General features: G+C 37.8%; 1 protein-coding gene and 1 long non-coding RNA gene across 3 annotated transcripts in view; one reads left to right on the plus strand and one right to left on the minus strand.

Annotated features, from left to right (window-relative positions):
• Positions 1-21,631, plus strand: part of LOC107690610 (ubiquitin-conjugating enzyme E2 H-like) — a 29,934-nt gene extending 8,303 nt beyond the window's left edge. The window contains exons 2-8 of one of the 2 annotated variants that reach the window (XR_001634465.1): positions 13,903-13,979; positions 15,315-15,389; positions 15,665-15,704; positions 16,887-16,939; positions 17,973-18,101; positions 18,495-18,710; positions 21,102-21,631. Coding sequence is in view for 1 of the 2 variants with exons in the window: in XM_016488990.1 (XP_016344476.1) it covers positions 13,903-13,979; positions 15,315-15,389; positions 15,665-15,704; positions 16,887-16,939; positions 17,973-18,101; positions 18,495-18,619 (499 nt within the window). In the remaining variant the exon portion in view is untranslated. Of the gene's footprint in view, positions 1-13,902; positions 13,980-15,314; positions 15,390-15,664; positions 15,705-16,886; positions 16,940-17,972; positions 18,102-18,494; positions 19,862-21,101 lie in introns of those variants that run through there. The other variant, XM_016488990.1, reaches the window with a different exon arrangement.
• LOC107690618 (uncharacterized) lies at positions 9,886-21,196 on the minus strand. Its single transcript, XR_001634466.1, has 3 exons — positions 21,126-21,196; positions 17,113-17,119; positions 9,886-9,896 (listed from the first exon to the last, which is right to left on the minus strand). It is a non-coding gene; the product is annotated as an uncharacterized LOC107690618 (long non-coding RNA).
• Positions 21,632-21,853: the final 222 nt, after the last annotated feature.

The raw sequence follows: 21,853 nt of genomic DNA on the forward strand, positions 1-21,853 counted from the left end.
AGTCAGAAGTGCCAGACTGTCCTTGCAAAGTTGGAACTGCCCAACTTTATAGAAACAGCCTTTGTGCCACAGACGCATTGTAGGCTACTGGTTCAGGAAACATTACATCCGATAAAATGTGCAGCACACATCTGAATATTTGGGTTGAACTGTTCTGGAACAGTGTTGTAAATACAACTTAACCACTGATTTCTAGTTTTGTCCTCTTTTGGAAGACCAAACAAAGTAGTTTCGCTTTCACAACGAAACACACAGCGACTCCACAACATGGCGGTGGCAGCAACAGCGAGAATAAAAGTTATGCCTTCTTTCTTTGCGTGAACATTTGGGCGGCGTTATGCAAATCTTCCCAAAAGGAAAAATTGAAATCGCATAATATGACCCCTTTAATGGAGGTAAGCTCAGCAGTATGAATGCCCCCCTGTAAGGCTGTTGCTGGTTGAAACGCTGTGCTTTTCCACCGTGTCTCTGTCATGTTTTTGGCCTGAAGGTTTGTCATAACACTTCAGTGCCATGTATGTGGCGGCAAGGGGGATGGGATTCCTAGTGTACCAGCATCCATTGTTCAGCTCCGCTAAATTGAGGAAAGATGCAGGGAGCGGCGAAAGTTTTCCGGGGCCCATGCCAGCATGGAAACCCAGGGACATTACAAATGCCCCCTGTGTTTAGTGGAGTTTATCGGATCCCTGTGGTGCTGAGGCAGAGGCCCTGGTGTGTAAGACCAATCGAGGGCTTTATCTGGTGTGATCGGCCTCTTTGTGCGTGAGCTGACATCCGGCCTGCCCCAGCCTGCTTTCATTTGCCCATGGAGTCTTATGATTGCGCCGCTGCTATGTTAGTGCCTGTCTGATAGCTGCTACAGCACAATATTCCCTGTCATTCTCATCTGTTTTTCCTGTTATAATGTACGTGTTGAACTGAAATGACTCAGAAAGGCTGATGCTTGGTGTCAGGTTTGATTCCCAGAGAATGTGTTTATTGATAAGATGCAGGCTTGTAGCTTGAATGAACTGTAAGTTGCTTTTGATAAAACCATAAAAATTTGCAAATACAAAAATAAATTTGCTATCTGACATATGGCTTTAGAAAACGTTCAAAGTAGCATGTGAGTTATAGGAATGAATTTTATTTAGAATTATTTTTATTTATTTATTTTTATAATATTTCTTTGATATTTAGTATTTTTATTTTTTATAGTATTTATAGATAATTATTTGTTTTATGGTATTTTTTTTGTTGTTAATGTTATTTTAATTTGAATCATTCATTTATTTATTGTCATTTATTCATTTATTTGTCTTTTTGAGCTTTGCAATTGGATTAGCCATCCATTTTGATTGTATGGAAATAGAAAAATAAATTTTTCAAAAATATTGTATTCAAATATTTGGGCTCATAAAAAATTAATATTTGAATATTCGTTTATTTAAATGACGTTTAACAAGAAAGACGTTATTTTTTAATAATCAAGTTTTTGTCACCATTTCTGAAAAAGCTTACAATTAGGAAATTATACACAACAACGTTACGTTATATCTCAAGGTTTTCTTTTAAGCTGGGTGCACACTGTACTATTTATAATAGTCCTTTACGATTGTTGCTTGTCAGACTGTACGAACATGATGATCATGTCACTCTGTGGGATCTCAGTTATCATTAATGTCAGACTGTAAGACAGTCAAGACGTGTTAAAAACGTATGCGCGCAAGAAAACTTGTCCGGAGTTTTACATCATCCGACACAGACGTTCCAGAGACACAAAGATAACAGTGTGCTAAGCAAAGTTTCTTACAGCGCTTTGTGTTTTCCGTTCTTAAACCACTCTCCCTCGAGGAAACTTAAAGGAAGTATATGTCTTAAGATCATTTTGCTATCAGATAAGCTCTCTTCTAGGCTCACTCAGGGTATAGCTGTGCTTTCCTGCAGTTGTGAATGCAGTGATGGACAGCTGTTGTATGGATTTCATGTGATTTCTTATTGTGGTGGTGATGTTATGATAACTCTGTTTCACTGATTCATTTGATGAAAGTAATTCAAAATTATGGATTAATTTACGGCCAGCAAAGCAACGCATAGTCAAATTTGAATAGTGTTTTTATTTTTCGAATAATAATTACAGGTCAAATATTCAACTAGTTGTGCGCACCCCTAATGGAAAACAGTATATGGTTTTTGAGCAGTGTGAGGGTGAGTAGGTAAATTAGGACATCATTTTCATTTTTGTATTAAATCTCTCTTTTGTTTCAGTTTCTATGCCGAAAGCGTATAATTTCTAGAGCTTTACCAGATGTCACCCAGCATTTCTATATGCAAGCTCAATTTATCTACAAGAGTCTAAATTTAGATGAGTTTATTGACTGTAAAGGATTGTTTCTGTTACAGTGGGTTTGACGGACAGGGAGGGCAAACTGTCGGGTCATGGATGCGTCTGCCCCTTGACAGTGGGAGATTTGAGGCCCTCTGTAACCCACAATAACACTGCAGTTTCCTGCACGCATGGCCAACCTCAGGCTGAAAACAGATGGACTGAAGTTCCATTTTTGTCTGATGATGTTTGGGGCTGCGCCGCGTGTGCACATTTTTTTTCCCCCTTTTGAGAATAGAAGGGTTGTGTTTTATAGCAGTCCAAAACACAAAATGATTATCTGTTAGATCAAATCTAAATGCTACAGATAAATGGATGTAATCACTACTGTGAAACTAGATAATCAGATTAGCTTTGATGTATATGAATATCTTTGTGACCTATATTAGACTGTCTTGTTCTACTAATGAATAATGAATGTCAAGCTTAGGTGCCCTTATTTGACAGAGAAGTTTGACGTATTGCGTTTGTACGAGTAGTGGTGTAATCAGCTGAGTGCACAGGCGTTTTATCGTGTTGCTGCAGGATGTTTCAGGTGATATGGTTGCTTGAGCCTTGGTGTGTTGCATACTGATGGACCCTGCCCTTTTCGACCCACAGAAACCAGGTTGGAGCACCTGGGGGGAAAAAATTATACATATGAAGATGCCAGCAAATCTTGTGAAAGAGAGTGTCATTAAGGGGAAAAAAGTATTACTGCCTGATCATGCTTGTTGGATCATTTTATTCTTATTATAAATTCTTTAAAATAGATTTAAATAAATGCATGGCTTTTGATATATTATACAGTGAGTATAGAAAATAATCACCCCCCTTTAAAATGATCACATTTTGTTGCTTTGCAGCCTGAAATGGAGGACACAGTTTTTGTTTTATCCAGGTGTATTTACTCAGTGCAACTTATAACATCCAAGTGAAAGATATAACACCAACATGGCAGAAAAAAAAAAAACAGAATCACTGAGTTGAAAATGACTTGTAAACTCAATCAGGTGTAGCTAATCACCTTCTCACACAAAGTGTGCCATTTGAGATTAGTGAGATCTCACAGGAGGTTCTGCAACTCATAATAGCAGCATAGCCTTGTGATGCCTCAACCTTAAACTTTATGGCCTCATTTATTAGTCATTAGCATGAAATGGCCTATATGGTTACTCAAAGTCACAGCTGTGTTTAGAAGTTATGAACACTGCATTCATTTGGCATGAGCATTTTAGCTCTGAAAGTACAAATCATGGCTCTTTGTGGAAATGCAGTTGAATTGTACACTGTATGTCAACAAACATTCACGGGTCTTGCGGGGCAATGCACAGGTTGAAGTGTTATACACAAGGGCATTTCAGTTTGGATTTCTCTGCCTTTGAACTGTGGGTTGAGACAGGCATTGATATGTAAAGTGTGCTGAGGCTTTTCTTTCCCCATCAGTATTCACAGACTATGTTCAGGCCTCTGGGATCAGAGTTTTGATCCTAAAAGAGCACTTCAAATTGCAGCATTCCACTTGGAATAAGAAACTTGTGATGTCGAAAGGGAGGTTAGCTGTTTTCGTATGGAGTAAAATCAAAACCGATTTGGATCCTGCGCTACAGTAGATCAGAATACTTCACCTCAACACGCCGGCAAATCACAGGCCGCTAAACCCTGATGCTGTGGCATATATGACTGTCGATATGCTAAATGGGTTTATTGCATTTTGTAGTGTTTCTTTAAGATTGTGTGCATGTTTTATACATAGTTTGGTTGTTAGAAGGAGACCAGAATGTGTGTGGTCATTTTGAAAATGGCTTTTAGGAAAAAATAACACTGATTCCAAGTAGCAATCCTTTCCCCTGTAGTGAACAATAAGCGCACCTCAAATGAATCAGAATGGTAATGAAGTCAGCTGCCGGTATTAGATTAAAAGTGAAGGTTTGTTATGTCCCATGATATGGTTTCTGCAAGAGAGTATTGCTACAGACATGCACATCTGAAACCATTTTAACTGCAGAAAACGTGAGCCGTGTTAGGTTCCATGATGTCATTTCCTTTCCTTAAGTTTACAACAGGGAAAATCACATACAAGACGGTGTTATTTTAGTATTGTTTATTTACTGTTATCCACCTTATTTTTCAATGCGGAAATAAGCTATTTTCTGTGAATGTGCGAGACTTCCGGTTCATTAGCCGCTGTAGGAAAATAACGAGAAGAATAGCAAAGTGCAGTAAACTGTAAAACTGTTTGCACTACAAACCGGTGCGTTCATAATTAAGATGATACATTAAAATAATATGGTAAGACACACCAGTTTGCATTATCAAGCCATAAAACGAGCTGTTTTGTTCTGCTAAAAATAGCTGGAAGCGAATGACACTGGAAGCCAGTCCCATAAAATGTACAAATGGCCGCAACCTTTCTTACATGAAAAATTAGGGGGATAGTATTTATTAATGTGCACTTTTTTTTTTTTCAATTTAGTTTTAGTAATTTTCATTTTAGTTTGTCATTTAATTTATTTCAGTTTCAGTACAACTTATAACATCCAAGTGAAAGATTAAACACCAACATGTCAGAATAAATTAAAAAACAATACAAAAAAAAACAGAATCACTGAGTTGGAAAAAGGATCACCCCCCTCCTAAAAATTACTTGTAAACTCAATCAGGTGTAGCTAATCATCTTCTCAATGGCACACAAAGACTTTGACTTTCAACTCTGATCAGCTGTGGTCATTTTTTAGCTCCGCATGAAAAGAGCTTTCCTGGAGCATTTCAGTCCTTGGTAGTGCAACTGAAACAAACAATCAACTATGGGTGGCAAGGCACTGCCAGAAGATCTCCGGGATAAAGTTGTGGACAGGCACAAGTCAGGAGATGGATACAAAAAAATGCCAAAGACTTTATCAATGCCTAGAAGCACAGTGAAGTCTATTATTAAGAAGTGGAAGGTATTTGGTACCACACAGACCCTCCCTGGATCAGGACGTCGCTCCAAACTGGATGAAAGAGCCAGGAGGAAACTGGTCAGAGAGGCTACAAAGAGACCTACAGCCACTCTGAAGCAGTTGCAAAGAGTGGTCATTGTGTGCATGTGACAACAATATCACAAATTCTCCACAAATGTGGCTTGTATGGGAGGGTTGCAAGAAAAAAGCCACTCCTCAAAAAAGGTCACATGCAGTCACGACCGAGCTTTGCCAAAACGCACCTTGAAGATTCTGAGGCAGATGAGACTAAAATTGAATTATTTGGTCTCGACATCAACCAAAACGCACCTTGAAGATTCTGAGGCAGATGAGACTAAAATGGAATGATTTGGCCTCAACACCAAACGATGTGTCTGACGGAAATCCAGTACAGCTCACCATCCAAATAACAGCATTCCTACAGTAAAGCATGGAGGTGGTAATATCTTGTGATGGGGGTGTTTCTCTGCAGCAGGGACTGGAGCACTTCTCAGGATAGAAGGAAAAATGGATGGGGCAAAATACCAAAATTAAATTCTTGAGGAAAATCTGCTGCCTTCTGCCAGAAATTTGTCAATGGGTAGAAGGTTTACCTTGCAAAATGACCCAAAGCACAGAGCAAAACTGACCTCACAGTGGTTGAAGGAGAAAAAGTTGAATGTCCTTGCATGGCCTAGTCAGAGCCCAGACTAAAACCCCAGTGAAAATCTGTGGAATGATTTGAAGACTGTAGTCCACGAATGCTCTAGATGTGCAAAGTTAGTAGAGACCGAGACATATCCCAACAGACTAAAGGCTGTAATTAAAGCAAAAGGTGGTTCAATAAAATTCTGATCCTTTTTCCAACTCAGTGATTGTTTTTTTTATTTATTTTTTTCTGACATGTTGGTGTTATATCTTTCACTTGGATGTTATAAGTTGCACTGAGTAAATACAGCTGGATAAAACAAAAAATGTGTCCGCTTTCATTTCAGGCTGCAAAGCAACAAAATGTGATTATTTTAAAGGGGGGTGATTTTTTTCTATACTCACCGTATATAAATCATATAAAATAATTATAATAAATATTCATCATTAAAAGCCAGACGATTTTATCTTTTAATTTATTTACTATGTAGTGCCCTTTAATCTGGAGCAAGAGAAACTGGGGGAATGACTTTGTGTCAGTCACTTTGTTCAAAGCTGATTGGTCAAATTTCGGTTTGAGATCTCTAAACCAAAACATAACCTGCCCTGTAGCAGGTTAGCCATGGAGTGCAAGTTACTATGGTGATGAACACAGCTAAAAGCCAAACCACTTTCATGGTATCTAAAACCCAAAGTTGGGGCAAACTAAACTAAAACTTACCTGGCTAGCCAGCTTAATGGCTTTATGGTACAGGCCCCAGATTTTTGCGTGACCCTGTGTGAAATAGCACACGTGTATGTCACTTCCCTGAGCACTATTTTACAACAGCTCCACTTATTTAGAGGGCACAGCATGCAGCGTTAAAGGTCAGCGTCCATTTCAGCCGCTTAGGCCAGAGGTCAACTGGACTCTGAGGCCAGCAGTGATGGTCAACACATCCACTGTGGTTTAAGGTAACAGAACAACTGGCCAACATGATGTATATGCATCCGTTATTTCCATGCTCCAAAATTTAATTTAATTTAATTTTATCAGTCAACTACCAAGAATAGGCTATATTTTGGTCACTTTTTTTTTTTTTTTTTTTTTTTTTTTTGGGGGAAGCAAATTTTAAACTAATTGTTTATTGCTTTCTATTTTTAAAAAATATTAAGTGGGTCCCAGTCTGAAACTCACTTTGTAATGACCCATCCATCCATTCTCCAGACCTCTTGTCCTCTGTAGTTCAGAATGACACTGATCATGTAACTGTACTGATGAGTCTCATTAGTAATAATTTCCTGCTATGGTTTCCTGCTTTATTAGTTAACGCTATGAGAGATGGTGTGGATGAGGTTAGTAATCTTGCAGGTAAACAGTCTTAGCCCTTAAGGCACTGGGTTGTGCTTTACCGAAAGTGAATTGTAGAGCCAGATTCTGCTCTCTTCCCCTCTTCTCACTCATCCACTCTCATACACACACATATAACCAGGCAGCTGCTGCTCACTTTCAAATCAAGAAATGCACACTTATGGAATATGCTGGCACCGCATAATGTTTGTGATGTGCACGTTGGCAACGAATATGCAAGTGTGTCATAATGTTTATTCAACAATTCTCTAGTAAAGATGGCTACAGATGACTATGCCTTCATGAGACGTAATGCAAACAGACTTATCTAGAATTTATCTAAACAGTGCACGCATCTACGACAGTCCCACAAAGCCTATATAGGTGTTTGCACTTGTAGTTTGTGATACATTATACCACATCACAGCACATACTCAGAGAGTTGATGTCATGTCACAGCAGGGTGGTGTTTCTGTTCTGGCATAGGGCTGTGTGATATAGCTAGATGTTTTTATCCATATTACATATTTGTATATATTGCTCTAATTGCATGGTGATTTAAATAGAGCCCTAATGGAGAGAGTTAGGACAAGGGAAGGGAGATTTTTATAAAATTTTTGTTTTGTGTGGATTTTGCTATAGCCAGACGTTTACGCAGGAATGGTCACTGTAATAATATGCAGTTCTCACTAATTCACCCAATCTCTTTCTGAGATCTAACCAGGTTTGAGAAAAATCCTTGAACTTTCATGCATGTGACTCCAGAGGTAAGCTGCACACAGCATAACTTCAGTCCTGAGCAGAGCAGACTTACACAGCGAGTCACTGAGCCAGGGAGTTGGGGAAGGGTGTGAGGTTACACTAGAATAGGAAGTTGTTTTAGGGGTACTGGTATTGGCCATAGATGGCTTCCTGTTAGGTTTGACTTCTGCCTTTTATAACCCTGTTTCACCTGATGCAAATCATGACCCATATTCGCTAGATGGTTGAATGGAATCTTAAACCTCAAGGTGCGTCTTGTCTGTTTCTCCATCAGTGAACCCGTGTACTTCCTCTTAGTGTCATGCAGACTAAAAACTGCTACACTTCCTGTCTTTCATCTGCCCAACTTGAGCAAAATGGTGTGCTTGTGACTGCATGACAGTGAGAGAGAAAAAAACCTTCTCGCCTTTTCACAAAGAGTCACTCTTCTGTTAGAGTGCAGTTTTAGAAGTAAAAAATGCAGGGTTTTTTATCCATAGATCTTTTTATTTGTCTTTAATGTCAGTGTAAGTTGATGGGCGTTGTTGGTATATGATTTTGGGAACCCATAAACTTCACATTTGCCTTTGTTTTGCAAAATTTCACATGCGAAATCCAGTCATTTCAATTGCAATCCATATTTTCTGGTATTTCACTTGGGAATGATTTTGATAACCGATTTTGCATAAGGTTCATGCTGGTCATGCGAATGTGCTGTGTTGACCAACAAAAAGTGACTTCGAGCTGTGCTTCATGCATCGCTACACCTTTGCCAATTGAAACTTGTTTGCTTGCAAGATTTTCTACGGTTTTTGCAAAAGCAAGTTAGGTTGACGAATTCTCATTGACAACTCATAGATTCTCAAAATCTAGTTGAAATTTTTGATTTGTGTCCCGGCATCTAGCACGGTATTAAGGATGCTCATGGAAAATTCCAGGTGGTAACATTTGCACACAATTATACCTTAATATGAGGTTTAAATAAAAATAGTTAGCACATTTAGCTTGTGTGAGGGCTTGAGTGTGTCTGTCTGTTTTGTAGATGTGCACCACAAGCTCCAGCTGTTTAGTGGACTGAGGTGTCTGAGTGGACTACAAAATAGAAACTCTTTGGACAGAATGTCCACAGCCCTTGGCATAAATATAAATATTTTAGACCACAAGGCTTTTATGTAGACACTACATGAAATGAACTGGTCTGTTGTAGAATAGTGATGTATTGTCTTTAATCATCTGTTAGTAATGTGGCGCTAACAAGCAGACAGTGTTTTCCACCCTGTTGGCAGTGGGTAAATATTATGCCTGCACCCCAAGGCCAGCCGTTAGCATTAGGTGTCAGAGAACAAGATTACCTCCTCTCTGTGTGTCTGTAATGATGAATGAATGCGTCTCAGGAAAGAACATGCTTCTACGCTGTCGTGCCTTGGCAGTTGATGTCTGCCTGCTGTTTTCATCCTTGGCAATCCAGAATAAACAGGAGGGATTTGCTCCTGCAGGGAGGGGGGCAAACCTGGCTATTGTGTTTGTGTCTTTTTAGCAAGAGACGGATTTAATTGCAATTGTACCCAGTGACTCATGCTGTGATTCAGCGCGGTGGCCGTCGACTTTACCTGTACTAATAAAATGACTGAGAAGAACACACTCCACCTATCTGTTAGCCTGCATACCTGTATTTCAATTTTGTTATGATTTTAGTTTGTATCATCGTTCTCGAGAATCACACAAAGAAATGCACCTACAAAAGGAAAAAAAACTAACAAACCAAAATACATTTCCACGACTACAAATCTAACTAAAACTACATTTAATTTGAAACTTTTTTCTTTTCTTTTTTGCTACACCGTTAAGCATAATGTTAAAATGAGACAAATTAGTGCATTATCTGTAGCAGCTTTAACATATTAAAACAGTTTTTATTTTAATGATTGGTTGTGGCATTACTATTCTATAATATAAAAAAGTGATAAAAATAGATAAAAATATTTAAAAATAATTGAAACAGTGAGACATGATAAATGGCCAAAGATGCCTGTTTAGCTAACTTTGCTAGCATTAAAATATTTAAATTACAGGGAAAAAAATAGCTTAATTTTTAATTTAGTGGTTGGTTGTGGCACATTAATTCACAAGCAAACTGTAAAATAAAGTGTTACCTTATTTTTTACTAAAAAGACATTTAAAAAAAAAAAAACAGTGAGACATGATGAATGGCCAAATACGTCTGATGCTGTTCATAAAACAATATGAAGTAGTGCCGATGGAAGCCCCAAATACTTTGTTCATTTATTTGTCAAGTTAACAAAACAACCAAAATAGTTCTTACTGCTTAGAAAGTGTTTATTTGAGCATAAATTCCATGGCTGTCTTAGATGCTGGGTTTGTCCCTCATTTTTCTGTCCAGGCTAGTATGTTGTTTTCTCACAACAGACTTCTAAAAGAAGGTGAACCCTCCGTGGTTTTCTTCCGCATGGGGTGACCATTTACAAAAATCTTTTTGTTCTTTTTTTAACCCAATTGGCAAAGCAGAACAAGGCAGCTTCTCTATAAGATCATATACCTAGACATATGCTTGTCTGGACCTGTTCGTCCACACAGGTTTATAAACGCTTGTAATCATCTGTGCACGACTGCATTGTGTCACCAACTGCAGCAGCTGGTAGGAACCAATATCTAAGCGTGTGCTGTTTCAACATACATAAGTGTTAATACGATTGGTGCTCGCTCTTGTTCCTTAAATGTATTTGATATTTCTAAGTGAGGTGATTGATGAGTCTCTTTGGTATGATTAGATTATACGTGTGCGTAAAGGAAGACTGGCTCAATGGTCTCCTGTAGATTATGGCTTAATCCATACAACAGTTGAACAGTATCAGGCATCGTCAAAGCAAACACAGCATTTCTCTTGCCTGCATGTTTGGGGGAGGGATGTATCACTGGTTTGATCAATACAACAGTGTGCTTTCACTTTGTAAGAACTGTAGGAAGTAGTTAACCCAGAAATTAAAATGGACACTTTTTGATTTTCATCATTTATTTATTTTTAGATTTCGTTTTAATTTTCAGTTTAATTTCAGCTTTGTGTCATTTTGCTATGTGCTGTAGTTATTTTTTTATATGTTTATATTTAGCTTTAATTCTTTTTTTTTTTTCTTTTTTTTTTTCTAAACTACATTTTTATTATTTCATCTAATATTTAGATTTTATTTTATTTTGGATTTATTTCAAATACTAAAAATGATTTTTAATAGTATTAATTTTCATTAACAATTATTTTCTTGCTTCAGTGGATTGCAAAAGGAGATGTTGGAAGAATATTAACACTGTTCTTTTCAAAACAGTGAAAGTGAATGGGGACTGCTTCTGTCTAGCTTCAAAAATGCCAAAAAAAAGCACCATAAAAGTAGTCCACACAACTTCTTTGCCTTGTAAGTCTTCTGAAGGTTTAAGGGTGAAATTTGTAGTAAAACATGACTCAAATTGTCTTGTATTATAGAATCCTGTGGACCGCTTTTATAGTATTTTTAATCTTCTAAATATCATCTTTTGTGTTCCACACTGGAAAAAACATCATATATTATTGGGGTGACTTGAGGATGAGCGGATAATGACAGAACCATTTCTTTAATGCATGCAGGATTTCTGGACAGTTAATAATGATCTATTTTAAATCTGTGTCACTGATGCCTCAGAGGAGAAACACGTGCCTTGCAGTTCTGCCGAAGAATTGAAGGAAAATTGAATTATCAAATCAATAGAGGTTTTAATGTACATTGCTGATAAATGACTCTCAAAAGATGAAGGTGGAGATGAATATGACCTGTATTTTTTCCTGTAGGTTTTTCTCCTACAACCTCTATCTATTGTAGGAGAAAAACCTCTCCAGTCTCCGGGCTTCTGCTTTTCTGTGTGTGTGTGTGTGTGTGTGTGTGTGTGTGTGTGTGTGTGTGTGTGTGTGTGTGTCTGCACATGTGTCTGTACATGCTTGACCAATTGCTTTTGTGTCTATCCAAAAGAGGCTTGAAATACAGGTCAAAAAGTAGTCCCATGTGTCATTGGGCACAGCCAGACAGCTCAGCGTGGTGCTTCTCCAATGGGCACAGATTCTTTAACAGGTCTGCTGATGCTCCACGCATACACTCACCCCCTTCTTTATTTCACTAGACTCGTCGAGAGCAACCAGACGGCAGAATTCCTACCTGAACGGAATCTGATGTGTTAAAGAAAAAGGCGTGTGAAAATCGAGGTTATTACGCACGAGTCATCAGTCCGATCTTCAGGATCACGTTTGTTCCAGGTCTCTGTATTTGTTGAGGATAAGCAGCTAATGATGGGTCTGCTTTGTTCAGATTTGAATCTGTGAGTGTAAAAGCATGAAAGCATTGTGCAGAAACGCACTTTACTGGGTGCTTCCACTATTCTCTCAGCCTCTGCAGATGCTTCACAGCCTAAAATAAATCCATGATGTTTAACACCTTGGTGACCAGCCTCTTAGTGCTATAACTGATGAAGAAGCCAGCTGGTGTCTTGAAACGGAAAACACTATCCCTTTCTGTCATGCTCAACCTGTCAATCTGGCTCCATTGTATCACTGTGGAGAACTAGTGGCATTAAAAAAATTAATTATCAGTTAAAAAATATTAAATAAAAAAAATAATAAAATGTCTAAATAAGTTACACATATTTACAAATAAATTAACTTCTTTTTTTTTTTTACTGGCACTATTATTCTTCCATTTAGCACCTTTTCCATCCGTGAACAGATCTTTAGTTCTGCCCCTCTCCCAGATAGATTTAAAATGAATATTGAAAATTATTCTTCAGCCTTTTGTGGTATAAAATTCATTGGCTCCTCAATGTCAGATTTTTGGAGATAAATCTCTGCGTAATTAGTCATTCAGTTCATGCAACTTGAGACTCAGAAAAGTCACAATGAATGATAATCTGACAGACAGCAGCTTCCACACCTCTCCCGGGAGTCCTGCAGTCTCTCGCACCAGATGTTTAAAGGCGACCTCTTGAAATTGACAGCTCTGTTTCCCAGCAGAGCCGAGAATCATCAGTTGATACAGGCACCCTTGAGACGAGCACTCAACTGGTTAAACTCTGACAAGTCACAGGACACATCACAGTTTCAACAGAGCATAAACATGTTTGCCTTCATTAGCTAGTCTGGGCAGCGTGAGTATACAGTTTGAGTCACAGTGCAGCCTACACAACAGCTGACAAACGCGATAACCTCATCGGTAACTCCTTCAATTAAAATACGAACTGTGGCAATGGCCAAGTCTGCTTGAGAACTGCGTTTTGGATGCATGTTGTGTTCAAGCTGAGTTGGCAGACTGTGTGTGTCTTTAAGAGTGTCGGGTCTCGTACATGGTCTTGGTGTGGTGGTGAGCATGTATTGTCTTGCTCAGCGAGGGTCTGACTAAAGCTCTCTGTGCCAGCAATATGAGAAGTGACAGCCTGACAACCATAGCTAATGACTGGAGTGTCGTATTGAGTTGCCTTGATGCCCTGTGTGCATCAGTCAGAGAGCTGTGGGTCAGAACCATGGATTGTGTTTTTGCTATCTGATCTGCTGAGCTGAACCTCTTGATAATTATTGATGGTCAAAGAATAAAGGCCAAGTGAGAATCTCAGTTCTGTTGGTGTAAATCTGCCCTCTTTGTGGGTTGAAAGGTCATTTTAGTGAATCCTCACACTATTTTTTTTTTAATGGTTAATTGTCATTTTGAATTTGATGGTGAGTCTGTCCTATTTGACCCTGATTAAACTCTTTCCCCCGTGCTGTTTTTAAGTATTTTCTATAAATTAATTGTGAATTTTAATGTTTGTTTTTGCTTTTGGAAATTGCTTAAAGTCAGTGTTTTTGAGTTTGCCTTAACCGTTTCTATTAGTATCGAGAGTAAACATGAAGTCACAATCCTGAGTGGACTCAATGAATTTGTAGTGAAGTTTTATGGACCACAAGGAAGTAAGTCTGTTTTAATTATTTACACACATGCTAAATTGAACCTTATGAAAACATTTCAGGTCTCATTTCACCACAAAATCAAAAGGGAAAAAAAATAATTATATTTTGTGTAAAGATAATAAATCCTTTTGTAAAAGCAGATTTTTGACATTCTATTCAGCATATTAGAATTATTTCTTAAGGATCACGTGACACTTTATACTGGAGTAATGGCTGATGGAAATTCAGCTTTGCATCACAGAAATAAATTATATTTTAAAGTATATTAAAATAGAAACCATTATTTTTTATTGTAATAATGTTTTGCAAGATTACTGGTTTTTTTTCTGTATTTTTGATCAAATAAATGCAGCCTTGATGAGCATAAGAGACTTCTTTAAAAAAACATTACAAGTCTTACTTATCCCAAACTTTTGAGTGGTAGTGTATATATATTTTTTGTAAAAATAGAAATGTACATCTAATACAGTAATTTGAATTGGGATTTATTTAATAGACAATAGAAATACTATGCAAAAAAAATTCATAATAAATAATATGATTATAATATTTACAAATATAATTGTCTCAATTGTAATAAATAATGCAAAAAAATCATATATTTTTATTTCTTAAAAAAAAAAAAAATCAAAGGCAGCTACTATACTAATTGATTTTGTTTTTCATTACAGTAATTTCTTAATTTCTTGCTTCTTTCTAATTGGGGTGAAATAAGACCCGGGCATGTCCTTGACATGTTTCGTGATATTCACAGAGTCTCATTAGATTTCTTTACCTAGCTATCACGTCACGACAATCGTGACACTTTTGCATATTTAAACATGCACATCTTACACAACTTGGTTTGGGACATGACCTCATTGTTTACTCAGAAAACAGCTTGAGACCCTTTTTAATTGTCACATCATCTGCTGTTTAATGATCTTTCCTCCCTCCTCTTTGAGAAGTAGGAGCAGGTCTTATCTGCGGCTAAGCTTTACCTTCCGTAGTTTGAGCTACTGGCCACAAGGGTCAGATTGCAAAGGGCTATTCTTGGAGCGAGCACACGTTGCACCATGCCCCATATCATACGAGGCCAACAGCACAGCTTCCCGTCCACATGTGTACACACCCACACGTGTGTCATTATTACACATATAATTCATAATCATCTAATTAAGTATTACAGTTACTCCCACACACTGTCACTTTTGAATACAAAGACATCTATGCCTAGTCATTCATAGTTTGCATTATACGATTATCGCTTGTGTTTTCAAAGTCTGTGTTACATGCTAGAGCAGATGTGAATTGTTGCTTGAATAGTCGTGTATCTCTTTCTGTTTTTCCTGTCAGCACCATATGAAGGGGGTGTATGGAAGGTGCGAGTAGATCTTCCAGACAAATACCCCTTCAAATCGCCCTCTATAGGTAAAGTATTACTATACATGATGTATCCCAAAGAGACATAATCAGCTGAGTGCCCTTTAGAAGTCACACACGTTGGTGTGGTTGTGAAATGATGGGTAGAGTACATTCAGACAATCATACTTGAGGTGTGTAAGGTGAAAAACAGCACATAACATCCCTGTGATGTCATATTTAATGGTCTGTAAAGATGGTGTGGTAGGAGAAAGGTTAGGAATAGCAACTAAATGCAACTATCTATGATCTCACTCCATCTTTCTTCTTCAATCTCTCTACAGGATTTATGAATAAGATTTTTCATCCGAACATCGATGAAGCGTAAGTCTCTTTAGTCTGAATTTGATTCTGATTTTGCCTTCTGGTGTGCTCTGAGGAAAATGTTTTTATATGTATTTTACTCACACTCATGTCTTTCTAAAGCTCTTCTAAAAAAAAATGTTTGTTGTGAAGAATTTTCATGCTACTCTTTCCTATATATTCAAAACATACAGTGTCCAGAGGCTGTCAAACTCAAAATCGACCAAAGAGTGTCCAAACAATTTATGTGTCTTTCAAAGCTATACATTTACATTTACATTTTACATTTAGTCATTTAGCAGACGCTCAAATAAAGGTTTATACATACATTAGTTTTGTGAAGAATTGTTTGCTTAAATCTGCCTTTCTTTTTTTCAAACCACATATTTTAATTCTACGCTCTGTGCAACTTTTGACCTCAACTATGGCAAACAATTTTTTTTTTCCTTTTTGTTTTCAGCAGTATTTTTGTAATTTTTTATATACTGTCATAGTATAATTTTTTTTTCATTAGCATTTATTTTTATATTTTTAGTTTTTATTTTATTTTAGTTGAAGTTGCAGTCATTTTATGTGCTTTTGTAATTAAAAATATATATCTTTCAATATAGAGCTTTATTTTTATTTCAGTTTTAGTTTTTGTCATTTTAGTACTTCAACTAAGCCAAGCTATCATTTCTAATTTTAATTTAAGGTTGTAATTAATTTATTTTATTTCAGCTTTTTTTTTCTATTTTATTTGTTTTAGTTAACAATAACAACACTGGTTTTCAGCAAAAAAAAAAACCAATCTATCTTTCATAAATTCCTCTGTGTGTGTGTGTGTGTGTGTGTGTTTCCTCAGTGCCATTCCACTCTCAGACCCAAGTTTCCATCTTTCTATGTACACACACAACTGCAGCCATGTGGTGAAGCACAAATCTGAAGGATTCTGCACTCTTGTGCTGGCATCACTGTAAACTATTAGTGTGTTTCACTTCTTGCCACTCTAATGGGTGAGAGCCTTATGGCAGGCCGGGACTTGTGTGAATAGACATTTGCAAGAGAATGAAAAAAAAAAAAAAAAAAAAAAAAGTCTATTCACACCAAGAGCGAAATGACAAAGCGAATAAAAATGAAAAGTTTGCATACCTCCTGCAAAATGTAAGTGGTAACACTATTCTGGAATGGAAAAGTAGAAACAATGTGTTATTCTTTGTCCAGGTCAGGGACAGTGTGTTTAGATGTGATCAACCAGACATGGACCGCTCTTTATGGTACGTATATGTGAGCACAGTCATTGTGCTTGTGTCTGCTGTCATGAATATTGAGAATAAATGCACAGAAAACTCCATAGCTTGAATTGATGCTGCCTGAGGAGTAGAATAAAGTCTGCGGCCCCTTAGACAGGATCGCGGTGCACTGTAATCCTCTTACCCTATGTCAATACCTAATACCTGCAAGGTCAGAAAACAGCATCAGCTCCCCAACAACCACACTTAAGCGGCCCCATCCGACCAGTTATCATTCACAACACCACTGCTGTCTCTTTTTGCAGATGTCTCTCTGTTTTTATAATAATACAATAATTACAATTTTCCTAAAATGGTGACTTGAGCCTTCATTCAGTAGTTGATTTGCTGCCTAGATTTGATGATAGTATTCTGAAATGCTTGATTCTGATTGGTCTGCGTTTTGTGTTTGAATAGTTGTATATAAATTTACTGGTTGTTTATCAATTTAAAAACTAAATCTGTGTGTGTGTGTGTGTGTGTGTGTGTGTGTGTCTGTGTCTGTGTCTGTGTCTGTGTCTGTGTCTGTGTGTGTGTATATATATATATATAAATAAATTTCATTTTTGTTCCTGAAGTATCACTCTGTGGTCTTTTTTCCCCACATAATAAACCCAAAAATTTTTTATTCTGTTTTTGTTTTATTTATTTTTTTATTTTAATTTATTTTATTTTATTGCCATGGAATAAGTGCCTCCTGATCACCAGGGATTTATTTAGTCATAATGACAGGCTGACTATATATTCTTGTATTTGGTTTAGATGTACTCAGCTGTCCAAGTTGTGTTTGTATAATAGAGTGACAGCTAGAACACACAATACTAGCTACGAGAGAAAAAGAGAAAGAAAGAGAGAGATCTACATGTATGTCTACAGCCCCCACACCGAATGGGAGATTAGGCCATAATCATGTCACTCAACATAAATCCTCCATTGTGTGCTGCACGAAGGGCTCATAAGACTTTTGCTTTGCTCCTGTATTAAAGGCTCTACTTCCTCTCTTTCTCTCTCCTCACAGATCTCACCAATATCTTCGAGTCGTTTTTGCCACAGTTGCTGGCCTACCCGAACCCCATCGACCCTCTGAACGGGGACGCCGCAGCCATGTACCTACACCGACCAGAGGACTACAAACAGAAAATCAAAGGTGATTTGAAGAGCTGACGTTGTTTGACTTCGTGTTTTCTTGGTTTAACCTCCATCTGGCCTCGAGGTTTATATCTGTCACCTATAAATTCAGCTTTGTCATCACAGGAATAAAAGACATTTTAAAATGTATTAAAAAATTAAAACAGTTAATTGTAAAACTATTTCACAATATTACTGTTTTTAATGTTTTTTTTTTATTGAATAAATGCACTCTTGGTGTGCATTTCTTTAAAAAAAAAAACTATTTTAGAAACTTCAGATTTTACTATGTTTTAGCCTACAATTAAACATAATGAATCAAGTTTGTTGGCTATTTCTTGTAGTGAAATATTTGCTTTATGTCTGACCATATTTTTCCCATCCATCTCTTTCTGTCCCTGTTTCTATTCAGAAAACATCCAGAAATATGCAACAGAGGAGGCTCTGAAGGAGCAGGAGGAAGGAGCGGGCGACTCCTCTTCAGAAAGCTCCATGTCTGACTTTTCAGAGGACGAAGCTCAGGACATGGAGTTGTAGTTAAGGGTGACAGTTTCTCCCCTTTACCACAGAGACTATATTATTTCCTAACCATGCGAAGCAGACTATAAAAGATTCATATTTAAACAAGGTGATTTTTTTTTTTATCATTATTATTACTAAACCAGGATTTTTATGGATATCTAGCGTTGATGATGAATATGGCACCCTCTGTAGGTGTTCTATCTCTACTTCTTGGTGGTTGTTTTTTTCCCCCTTTTTTTTCTCTTTCACTCTCTCACTCGCTCTCTCCGTCACCCCAACAAAAGAAAGGCTTGTAGAGTTTCCCCCCTTGATTCCACGTTGGTAGCTGCGTAGCTGGAATGCATGTCATCGCCTCCCTAATCCACCTTTTTCCGACGCAGACTGTCCAGACAGAGGCCGTATTTAAACGGGGGTGCCCTTTTTTTTGTCCCCTTGTGATGTTACTAACATACTGAGAGTTGTGTTTGTGATGCTTTGATACATGAATCCCCTCGGCTTAGACCTTTTGCCAGGACGGTCTTCAGGTGGAGTTGTTGCAGATGGATCGGACACGTTTTGCCTCATTACTTCCCTCCACCTCAGCGGTTTGATCGATCCCATTCGATCATCCCAGTGCAAGTCATTTTGAATTATCGATGCTTTCCTGGTTGTCCCATTTTTTTTAACTTTTCGTTTGTTTGTTTACTCTGTTTTAAGATAAAAACGCTTTAGAAGAATTCCTCTTCTTTTTATTTTGGTCTTACCTCGAGGGGCAAGTTTCCACGCTGTATGTTAAAGCAAGCATCAGGATTTTACAAAACGCTGCTCACCGATCAAGCCCACGATACAGCGCCAGCGGAAAATATCAATACGACTCCCTTTAAGTTCCATGAGCGTTTTTTTTTTTTTTTAAAGAGGATGTAGGTGTAGAGGCTAGCACACCGAAGCTCAACTTTTACACTAGCTCGATGTTGTTTCTGGCTTTTGTTGCCTCGTTGTGGAAGCCCCACACCACAAAACGTGGCTCTACGCTGTGTGACCTTCCACGGTGACCTTCACAAAACGACCAGGAAGTGACTGTCCTGCTTTACGGAGCACAAATCTTTTATTTTGTACCAACACTGTATGCACAGTGTTTGTCTTTTTCCTCTTTCTGTCTCGCACCCTCTCCCTCTTTACGAGCATCTTTTTTTGTACATTTGTTGTATGATGCGGAAGTGGAGTCCTGTAGGACTTTGTTGGTCTAGCCTAGAAGAAACCTTAAAGAGAAAAGAGACAAAAAAAAGAGATTTTTACTAACATTTGTAGAGTTCATCATCTTTTCCTATTGCTTGTGTATAACTATGATAGCTGTTGTTTGACCTCATGTAGATCTAGTTAGTTTTACTGGGTGGTGAAATCAAAATTAGATGTTCATATGGATTTAGTTTTTGTAACCTGCTTGTCCGATATTATACAGATATTATCAGAAGGATCCCATGTGGTAAGATCTGCCTTGTGGTTTTAGGGGACAGTCGAGTAACACTGAGGTAGGTTTTTGCTGTGACAGTGTGGAAACGGGCAGATGTCTTCTGTATAAAGAGCTTTTGAATTTCAACCTCTGCAGATATCATCAGTGGCATGTTGGTACTACGAAGAACCAGATTTAGTTTGTGTGCGTTTGTTTTTTGCAGTATTCTCACAAATCTCGCATTCTGAATGCACATGTATATCCATTCATCGTCCAAAATGTAAATGAAGCGGGGTTGAAGTGAAGAGTACGACGTTCCCGAAAAACGGCCGTCGACCCCTGACGGAATGGCATATAAGGGGAGGTGTTTCAGTTCGGCTCATGTGATTTGATCCAGAGCTGCCTATGTTGTTCCCACGGAGGGGCTTTTTTATGTTCTCTCCTTTTTTCTTTTTTAATTAAATTTGATGTTTTATGGGCAAAACATTTGATGTTCTAGCCTGAGTCAAGAATTGGCCAAATTGTGCAATGGAAAAAAGAAAATTGTCTCAGTTGAACATTTTTGAGTCTAAATCTGTTGATGGGGGTTAATTTTTTTCAAGACAAAAGAAACAACACCACTTATATGCAGTATTGTATTAAGAGAAAGTTATCTTACAAGGAGAGAGACGGCATACGTTTAGAGGTGGCTTTGTTTCACATCTTTCAGACACATATGGAAGAAAATGCTTCTCGGATGTGGTTTGGTTGCCACGGTAAACATTTTGCCATGCCTAGCAACACACACCCTGACGAACACGACAAACTCAGCTTCTCTATTTCATTTCTGCTTCATTTTTGAGCCCTGGACTTTAATAAGAGAGACAAAATATGGACATTTAGTTTGAACTATATATTTTTCCTTTTCTTTTTAATTCATGTCAAAGAGTAAAATGACTAAAGAGTCTGAGAATCTCAAATAAACATGTATAAGTGTGCTTCCATTCCAATTAGAAATTATACTTTTTTTGTGAGAATTTATTTACTAATTTTTGGTTTCCTATTTCTTTTTCCCCATGTCAATAACAGATGTATTACCTGCTCCAGATGGACATGATACAAAAGGTGTTTGGGATTGAAGGGAGATTTTTTTTTTTTTTTTACATATTTAGTGGGTGGGGTGGAATAAATAAGTGTGTCCTTTGTGTTTTGCACCCATAAGGCCCCAGTGCTTACACACGCACACAAACATCTACACACACACACACATCCAGGGGACAGCAGTTATTAATGTTGTGGTCTCCAGCTGTATGTTTGCCAGAGAGAGAGGAGGAAGAGATCTGTCTTCCGGCTGCTGCTGTGGCCACAGAGGCTCCCCCTGCTGGCCCTCTCAGCCAATGGCATCGCGTCTCTTGCATTTGTGTTGTTGAACTCTCCAGTGCACTTTGCATGCATCCGGTGTAGAGTCCAGTCTAGTTCAGTCCTGGCTGTCCACTCCTTTAGTCCCTTATACCTGTGCTTCAAGAGGGTGCTCAGACATGGGGCTTATGTGGGCACACAGCATGGAATTTTTTTTTAATAGTATCTGTATCTAGTACCTAGTGTGTGATACGCTGATTTAAAAAAAAAAGAAAAATACTTATTTTTATTTTTTTTATTTCAGTTTTTTTTTTTTATCCCAGGTATTATGGTAATTTGCCCCTTTTATTTCCTTATCCATTAATCTTACTCTTTTTATTTTTGCCATTATTTTTTGTTTCTTTTGCATTGTGAAGTGGGCATGCCTGTCACAAGGGACAAATGCTCTTTATCTATAGGATTATAATCTCTTAAATAGCTGT

Source organism: Sinocyclocheilus anshuiensis, unplaced genomic scaffold (assembly GCF_001515605.1).
Source record: "Sinocyclocheilus anshuiensis isolate Anshui unplaced genomic scaffold, SAMN03320099.WGS_v1.1 scaffold641, whole genome shotgun sequence".
Lineage (NCBI taxonomy): Eukaryota > Metazoa > Chordata > Actinopteri > Cypriniformes > Cyprinidae > Sinocyclocheilus > Sinocyclocheilus anshuiensis.